General features: G+C 28.9%; 2 protein-coding genes across 4 annotated transcripts; both read left to right on the forward strand.

The window, feature by feature from the left end:
- The first annotated feature begins 491 nt into the window (after positions 1 to 491).
- Positions 492 to 4,849, forward strand: LOC115878286 (CRISP/Allergen/PR-1-like). Of its 3 annotated transcripts, none has more exons than XM_030894741.1 (7): positions 492 to 749; positions 2,158 to 2,256; positions 2,319 to 2,437; positions 2,936 to 3,014; positions 3,349 to 3,509; positions 4,532 to 4,638; positions 4,704 to 4,849. In XM_030894741.1, the coding sequence occupies exons 2-7, from the start codon at positions 2,178 to 2,180 to the stop codon at positions 4,768 to 4,770; spliced, it is 612 nt and encodes a 203-aa protein (XP_030750601.1). In that variant the 5' UTR covers positions 492 to 749; positions 2,158 to 2,177; the 3' UTR covers positions 4,771 to 4,849. The 3 variants fall into 3 exon arrangements, with proteins under 3 accessions (XP_030750601.1, XP_030750600.1, XP_030750602.1); XM_030894740.1 differs by having other exon boundaries at positions 493 to 749; positions 2,167 to 2,256; XM_030894742.1 differs by having other exon boundaries at positions 493 to 724; positions 2,167 to 2,256.
- Positions 4,850 to 6,200: 1,351 nt separating this feature from the next.
- On the forward strand, positions 6,201 to 8,570 carry LOC115878287 (venom allergen 3-like). Its single transcript, XM_030894743.1, has 6 exons — positions 6,201 to 6,330; positions 6,650 to 6,768; positions 7,171 to 7,249; positions 7,780 to 7,940; positions 8,261 to 8,364; positions 8,426 to 8,570. The coding sequence occupies exons 1-6, from the start codon at positions 6,255 to 6,257 to the stop codon at positions 8,466 to 8,468; spliced, it is 582 nt and encodes a 193-aa protein (XP_030750603.1). The 5' UTR covers positions 6,201 to 6,254; the 3' UTR covers positions 8,469 to 8,570.
- Positions 8,571 to 8,996: the final 426 nt, after the last annotated feature.

Consider the following 8,996-nt stretch of genomic DNA (forward strand, 5'->3'; position numbering starts at 1 on the left):
GCATCATATTGTAACTCTGTGTATGTAGTTTGCAATGCCACATTTGGTTGCAAATTAAAAAAATGGACAAGATACATTTAGTAAGTCTGCTCCTTATTTATTAACTCAATAAAGTTACTATTTTAAGAAATTAAAAAAATGTGAAAATTTAGTTTGTATCACGGATTTACTTATATTATTTTAGAACACGTGACCTACTGTAGATGGCGAATTTTATTGCAGTCTATGAAATTTTTCTTCTTGGATAATCCTGTGACTGTGATCTGTGTTGCTTTTATTTTTATTTAAATAAAATACATTTTGTAAGAATGTAACTGACTTTTGTGCTGTTATATTTTTTGCATTACAGGAATTCTACATAGTCACTTTAGTAAAATTTTCACGCGTTTTTATCTATAAAGATAAGGTAATTACACTAAATAGCAATAATAATGTTGACAGTTTTTAAAAGTTTTTTGTCTAATGTTAAAAAAATATTTACCAAAGTATCTACACAATATAATTGAAGTTGTATTATCTATCTCCCATTATTGTAATTTAGCAAGTGACATATCTACTAATATGGTTTATATAAAAACATATACATTTTCTGTATTAGATAATAAATTTGTTAACAACTGTGTAGTATAGACCATCAAAATTACTATGGACTGAATAAACTAAAAAAGATTAGAACCAAAATAACAGAATAAGTTAAGAATAAAGTTTTGAGTAACCATTTTGAGTAAGTAATCAAGAAATTTTGACGAGTAAGTATATAAATTATGTATTTGTTTTAAAGTCGTTATTATTAGTTGTCGTTTTTTTTACAAAATTAGAAATCAGGAATTAATAAAATTATATCATTAAAATATAAACAAAAGATGTTACGTTTATCTTTAAAAACATATTTTCAATTAACAGATTATTTCAAGTTGAAGATCTTGGCTTTGTAACAATTTGTAATTTGTAACAAAAAAAAACGTTTTTCTTGTGAATGCATTCAATTTTTTTAACTGTGTATTTAATAATTGTATATAAACTCTAATAACTATACAGGGTGGTCCGAACTGTATTTCGGAAACCTCGGCAGCATATTATACAGATAAAAATAACTAAAAAAGTTCGTATAAATGTATGTCCTAAAATGCTTAGTTTCGGAGATACAGGGTGTAGAAGTTTCATTTTTATTTCGCGCGATATATTTCAATAATTTCTGAAGTAACGTCAACATTTGGATGAAAATTGGTGTCTGGAGTTTTTTGACATAAAAATTTTGATTTTGATTTTGATGTCAATATGACTCCTACTTGTAGAGGGCGCCACCTACATATTTTTTAACTGGTTTGAAGAGTGATATCTTTTCGTACGTACATGTATAGAACTACTGAGTAAAAAATCATATATTTACGACATTTTTTACGCAAAAAATGTCTCTTGGTAAAAATCGCTACGAGTAACGGTTCTCGAGATATTTTGAATCAACATTATCAATACCTGTCATCATTGAGTTAAATTAAACATGTTGATGAAATAGTTATTACACTAAAATCATAAATTTGAAATGTTTTTGACCAAAAGTTCAACAGAAACTGTTTTCTCATCATTTTTTTGAAGAAAAATTTATGATTAATTTAAAAAAATTAAAATTTCACAAATTTATCATTTTAGTCAAATAACTATCTACTCAACATTTTTATTTTTTTGTCAGTATAATGACATGGAGTGATTACTTCCATTCTAAATATCTTGAAAACGGTTGCTCGTAGCGATTTTTACCAAGAGACATTTTTTACGTAAAAAATCACGGAAGTGTTAATTTTTCACTCAGTAGTTTTATACAGGTACGGACGAAAAGTTATTACTTATCAAAGCAGTTAAAACATATGTAGGTGGCGCCCCCTACAAATAGGAGTCATATAGACATCAAAATCAAATTTCTCACGCATAAAAACTCCTAGACACCAATTTTCATCCAAATAATGACGTTACTTCAGAAATTATTTGGAAAAAATCGAAATAAAAATAAAACTTCTACACCCTGTATCTCCGAAACTAGGCATTTTCGGACATACATTTATACGAACTTTTTTACTTATTTTTATCTGCAGAATATGCTGCCAAAGTTTCCAGAATACAGTTCGGACCACCCTGTATATCTATCCCACTTTAAATCAGTATTTTTAGTTGCTTTGAAAATGAGCCATATTATGTGGATTTCTATAATTCTGATGGCTGTGTATTTTCAATTAGGTTCAGGAGCTGGAACTATACTTGGTAAACTTCCCTCTAAACATAAAACAATAATTGTTTATAAAATATATTGTTTCTAATTGTAGGATCTGGTGTGTCACAATCTGAACAGAACGCAATTGTAAATATTCACAACAATTTCAGACAACAAATAGCCAGCGGTTCTGTTCCTGGTCAACCAAAAGGAATCAATCTTCGCCGTTTTGTATGAATTTCTAAAATTTATAATTTAATTCGGTAGTTTTATTAAATTCGATTAAGACATAAAAGCCTGCAAAAATATTTTTTTAGTATGAAATTTAGTACTTAAATATACAGGGTGTTTCAAAAAACATCTGCCATCTCGAAGAAAAAGTTTGTGGCGCATATGTTTTTTTTAGAAATAGTCCAGATGATGAACCTATATCCACGGAATATGTTGACACTTCTTAAGCATTAAACTATGTTGCACTTATAGTAACTTTTATCCTCAAAATTTCATTCGAATAGCTACACTGCTTTTTGAAACACCCTGAACATTTACAGCGCAGATATAGGTTGATTCTTGCCTACTTATAATTAATTAAGGACAAAAATATGCTGTCCCAAATTTCTTTCTATAAAATACGTGCTATTTTATTGCTTTTTTTACTTTTTACGATATTTTTTATCAAGGTGATAAAAGTTACTGAATGAAAATGACAGAAGTACCATAATTTTCTAGAGTTATGACAGCAAACTTGCCGAGGAAGCCCAGAAAATATCAAATACCATGGTTTTTCAACATGTTGCTGTAAAAGACAGTATGTATATTTTATTATTTTAATAATTTAATAATCTAGAATATTAGATACTACAAAAGATTTATGTATCATGAAAAGTCGAGATATCTGTTATAGTGTTTTTTTTGTGAACTAAGAGTAGTATGAATGAAGCTATTGCTTCAACTTTTAAGGATATCTATTGTAGTTTAGTAGAAAATACAGAATGAATGAAAACAAAAATCGCATCAGCTATGAAATGAAGATCGCTGTCATTTTATATGTAAAATTATTTAGGGAATATTAATGATCTTCATTTCCAAGCCAACTTGACGCCGTTTTTTAGATCATTGGTATGTATGCTTTATTTTTTTAGGTCGATTTTACGTTGGACAAAATTTATATCTAACTTCATCAACAGCTGCTGGAGGCCCATCAGATTGGAATGCAGCAATAACAGGATGGTTTAGCGAGTATAAGTCTTATAAATATGATAAATGCTGTGCTGGATTTGAAAAGACCGGACATTATACCCAAGTACAATTTTAGTGATATTTGGAAAATAATAAATTACTAATTCACCACAATACACCAAAACACTTTACTTTTGCACTAGACGCGCGTTTCGCTAACCATGTTAGCATTATCAGCAGATAATTAAATCTCAGCACAGATGTTTTAAAAATCTGCTGATGATACATTAATAATCTATATGATATATGTCAGTGCAACAGTAAAGTGTTTTGCTGTATTGTGGTTAATTAGTGTTTTATTTTGCTGTTGTTAGTAATACCAAGGCTTCCAAGCCCCAACTGTAATAGTTATTAATAATTTAATAATTTAGACTGTTAGTTTTTCATCGTTTTTAACTGTTCAAATTTCTGTTAAAGATTCTGATATCTTTGATGAATTTTTTATTTACTCTCTAAGCCTTTGATAAGACTTCCAATTGCTCAAGATCTTTAGGGACCACATTACTGAGCGTTAAATTCATTCTGTAAAAGTCTAGAATGTGTTATTATACAGGGAATAGTTTGAAAACATTTTTGGATTTTTTTTAGTTTTTAGTTAAAAACACAATTTCTTGATAATCTGGCAACAAATTTACCAGAAAGAAAACCCAGAAAAGATGCAGTGGTTCTCAAAAATAATTTTTTTTTAATTTTCAAAGTAAAATAATTCGGTTATTTTCGACTTATTTGAAAAACGGTAAATAAAATCTATATTTTTCTTTTATCAAGGTCTACCAGCCCTGAAAATATTTGCACTTATTTAAGACTCACCCTGTATAGCTTAAATGAGGTTAAGCTCGAACAATACATATTGGTTTAGAGTTAGACAGATCTGGCAATTTTGCACTGTATAACTAATGACTGACTGTTACTGTCCATTTCGTTAGGTAATCCCAGACTAACTTAATCGGAGAAAACTTAACCTGAAGTTAAATTAATTTAAGTTTATCTCAACCTGATTAACTTAATCTAAGATGAACTAATATCATGTTTAGAATGAATCCAATTAACGAATCCGCGCCAACAAGTTATTTTTGGTATTTGCAGGTTGTTTGGGCAGATACCAGGTACGTTGGTTGTGGCTACACATACTACTATGAGGCTGGGACTCAATATCCTTATAAAAAGTTTTATACATGTAACTACGGGCCAGGGTAAGCAATTGAAAAACACTTGTAATACAAAGTGTTGGATATAATTAATTTCGTATAAATTTTAGTGGGAATATTGCCGGCTCCTATCCCTATAAAACTGGCACTTCGGGATGTCCAAATTTATGTCGCTGAAGCCGAAGATTTTCTGACGTGTAATCCGTATTTTTATTTAAAAGAGTTATATTTTAGAATAGACAATTTCAAGCAAAGGGTTTACTATTTTTTTATAATAGGTTTTTTGTCAAACTCAACCAGTTTTGTTAGTTTCAGTCATTTTAAGCCCATTCAATATCGACAAACGACCGAACTCACCTCGAATTTCACTAAATCAAAGAACTGAATAATACACGATGCAAAAACAAACAACTGTCGAGATGAATTGTGGGACATTTTTTGCGCGGGCGTTTTAAATTCTCTGTATTACTGGGACTCAGGATTCGGAAAACTACATGTTACTTTTAAAAACTACATAAACTACATTTCATGTAGTTAATGTAGTTTATGTAGAGGGTGTAGTTTATGTAACCTATGTATATGTAACTTTCAAATGTCAAAGGTTTGAGGTGAGGTTATAATAAGTTGAAGCTTTAAAAACACATAATGTATTTAAGAAAACAGAAGAAATATGGCTTTAAATATAATATTTACATCATATTATCTCTATTACACCTCATACAAAGGAAAATCATTCATAATATCAATACATAGTTTATTAACGTAGTTTTCATGTAGTTAATGAACGGGAAAAGACGTATTTTTTTTAAGAAAAACTACACGTAGTTAATCAGGTAAATTACGTCTTAATTAACTACTTCCGAACCCTGCTGGGACTGCCCTGGGAGCTCATAAATATCTAGATTATCCAGAAGATACCAACAGGATATTTTGTTGCCTTGACGTAATATATATCTATCTGTATGGTTTATTGCATTTTATGTAATATAAAAAGTAGTACATTATTTATTTTTCCTAAATATCTAGACGATATTGTTAGGATATTTTATTATCATGAGCATGTTTGGATATCTCAGCTGGATGTACATTAGATATACGACAGAGATATTCATAGGATATTCTATTCTGAGACAGATTTCAGGATGTCTGGAGGATATCCTATAGATGTCTATATAAGATGATCTTATAATGGGACATTCCGACATTTTACAGTTACAATCTGAAAAAAAAATTATTATTACGTATTTTCTATTTAAAAATTTATATCAAGGATAATAAGTAGTTCTCTGAACAAAATATTCCAATTAAAGTTAAACATTATTTTAATTTTATTAAATCTAACTTTACTATTTCTTAAAACAATTATGAAAACAACATAAATATTTTTAATATAATTATCGCGCACTATATATATTTATTTATTTATTTTTTAATTGTTTTACTCTTTCGGGAAATCCAGTATTTCTCTCAACAGGTTAACTGATCTAGTGAACTGATTAAAATTAATCCCTTTATTGTTCATTAAAAATACGATGAACTTGATACCGAGAACATTTAATTCCATCCGATTGAAAAATCAAAATATTTACTTATTCATTCATATAAAACTAACGAAAAAATTTAGGATGTCATAGTTGAATTCTTCGTTTACTATAGAAAAGATGGCTAACCTACAAGTTGTTATACTTTTAATTGCTGTGTGTTTTAAGTTAGGAGCAGGAGAAGGGACTTTACTTGGTAAGTAGGAATGCTTTATAAGTTGTAGGTCACTTCTTCATATAAAATTAGTATAACTTTTAATACTCATTTCTTAATGTAGTTGTTTATATGTGATAGAAATATATCACTATGGTCCTCATTTGTTTAGTCTACTGTTGCGGTTCAAATGAATACTTGTTTTCAAACTAGCCAGCTTTTTTGCAAACAAACAGCACAACCGACACTACAAAATGACATCTAACCAACAAAATAGCTGGCTAGTTATTATCAATCGTTATACTATCAATAGTAAAAGGAATAATGTTACATGAAGAAACTATTTTTTTATTATTTACAGGCTTTGGAGTATCTGCTGCTGAACAGAAACAAATAGTCGATCTTCATAACTCCGTGAGGAATCAAATAATGGAAGGCACGCTTTCTGGCCAACCAAAGGGTGTTAATCTTCTTCAACTGGTATGAATATACAGGGTGGAATATAAATTATCACTATATGACATCATTGACAAAAAATAAGCATGCTGACTAGATAGTTATTTGCCTGAAATAATAAGAGTTTTTTTAAATTAACCATAAGATTTAGTTAATCAATAGGAACTCTTTTTATTGAACCTTTGGCACAAAAACATTTCAAATTTATGATTTCAGTCTAATAAATATTATCTATTCCTCATGTTCAATTTTTTTCAATGATGATATATATTGCTTATTTCGATTTTTAATATCTCAAGAAAAAAATTTGCTTCAAAAACCTAAAAATAGTTTAATAATTTATTTTAATATTATATTTTAAATAGATATGACTCATACATTTCATATAATTGGAATAAAAATTTACTTATTTCCTATACGTTTTAGAAATATGACAGCAGTCTTGCCGAAGCAGCACAGGAAATAGCCAATACTACTATTTTTAAGCACGCTGCAGTTTCTGATGGTAAGTATTTTTTTTCAACACAAGAAAAACGCACTTTTAGTTTTTTTTGAGATATCAGTAATGATCGTAGATCTCAATTATATCATGTCATTATACCTCATGAAAAAAGTTACATTATAAATTATAAAAACGTTTGATTATTAAATAATAAAATTTTATTTCAATATAAACTTACAAAACTGTCAAAACTCAGGGCATTGCAAGCTGAATATGCCTTTAATGCTGTTGGGGTTGACTGACGAACCATGTGCCGAATCTGTCAATTAAAGGAAGACATGACCAAAGACACTCTATGTCAATACGATAGTTTGACAAAAGGTTCCAAGCAAACATGAGATGTTAGCAAAGGGCTGTATGGAACGTTTAGTCTCCAAGTTATTATCCTTTGAAAAAAGGATACGATTGAAGAATATTATAATCTAGAGATCAGAGGACTACAATACAGAAAATCGCAATAGAATTCGCCCATATTATAGTCCCATAAAATGTAAATTAAGCTAATGATAATTAATTGCAAACGTTTATTACAGATCGCTTTTATGTTGGCCAAAATCTGTTCGCCGCAGCATCCACAGCGCCTGGATCAGGCATAGCAAACTGGACCAGCGCAATAATCTCATCCTGGGTTAGTGAACATAAATCTTACACATACGCAAAATGCTGTGTCAGCGGCACTGGACATTACACTCAAGTAAGAAAATTGACAATCAGTTTTATCATTTTCATCCGTTTTAAATTTGAACATAAAATGGTTCTTGGTTATTTCAAACATTCTTAGTTCAGTTTACTCATTGGCATTACTTGTAGACGTTATCAAATATGTTATATACGTTGTTATCTGACAGTATATCGAGAGGTATCAGAAATAAATGTCATTTATATCATCAGATTCGACTTTGAACATAAATGCTCTAGAATATTTCGAATATTTGAAATAACTTGCAAATCTTATTTTAACTATTAGTATGATATTAAATAGAGTATGAAATGATTTTTTTTTGGAAATTGTAGGTCATTTGGGCAAAAACTCAATATGTTGGTTGCGGTTTTAGCTACTTTAAAACGACAGGAAAATATGCCTATAATTATCTGTATGTATGCAATTATGGACCGGGGTAAGTAAATATATATTTTAGATTAGAATTAAAACTATATATTTTCTATTTATTTTCATAGTGGTAACTCTGTTGGTTCTTATCCTTATGAAACTGAAAGTTGAAGAAGCTCTGATTTGGTGTCTATGAAGTACGTTTCACATTAAGCTAAACAATAATTAAGTTTATAAAAATAAAGTATAAAAAATAAATGTATTTTTTAATAAGTCGTTGTGTTTCTTTTATATTTTGCCATAGATACGTGTCTTGAATAAAAACAAATAGCCATCATCGTCATCATTTTCGTATATTCTTTTCTTTAATATTTTTATTTTATTTAAAGAAAGTATTTTCAGTGTATGTTATTTATTGGCGATTAGTTATTTTAATATAAATTAATAAAGATTATACTGATATATATATATATATACATACAATAGACAAAGTGTAGTTCAAACATGAAAAAAAAAATAACTTAAAACAATATTCAATAAAATTCCCTGTATGAGATTGGTGTGCATAATTTTTCAAGAATGTTTAGTTTCAAAAGAACAATTTAGTTAAATATTTTAGAATCCGTAACTGTTATAAATTTAGAAATGCTGTTTAAAAGTGACTTTATATTATACAGGGTTAGTCTTAAATAAGTGCAA

The sequence above is a fragment of the Sitophilus oryzae genome, unplaced genomic scaffold (assembly GCF_002938485.1).
Source record: "Sitophilus oryzae breed Bouriz unplaced genomic scaffold, Soryzae_2.0 scaffold_1507_pilon_pilon, whole genome shotgun sequence".
NCBI classification, from domain to species: Eukaryota; Metazoa; Arthropoda; class Insecta; order Coleoptera; family Curculionidae; genus Sitophilus; species Sitophilus oryzae.

What these genes read in the sequence shown, in the direction of transcription:
- LOC115878286 (XM_030894741.1), top strand. Translation starts at nt 2,178, where the DNA reads ATGAGCCATATTATGTGGATTTCTATAATTCTGATGGCTGTGTATTTT. An exon ending in ACATGTTGCTGTAAAAGACA is followed by an intron (nt 3,015 to 3,348) that starts GTATGTATATTT and finishes TTATTTTTTTAG; the next exon opens with GTCGATTTTACGTTGGACAA. An exon ending in AGACCGGACATTATACCCAA is followed by an intron (nt 3,510 to 4,531) that starts GTACAATTTTAG and finishes TGGTATTTGCAG; the next exon opens with GTTGTTTGGGCAGATACCAG.
- LOC115878287 (XM_030894743.1), top strand. Translation starts at nt 6,255, where the DNA reads ATGGCTAACCTACAAGTTGTTATACTTTTAATTGCTGTGTGTTTTAAG. An exon ending in AGGAGAAGGGACTTTACTTG is followed by an intron (nt 6,331 to 6,649) that starts GTAAGTAGGAAT and finishes TATTATTTACAG; the next exon opens with GCTTTGGAGTATCTGCTGCT. An exon ending in GCACGCTGCAGTTTCTGATG is followed by an intron (nt 7,250 to 7,779) that starts GTAAGTATTTTT and finishes CGTTTATTACAG; the next exon opens with ATCGCTTTTATGTTGGCCAA.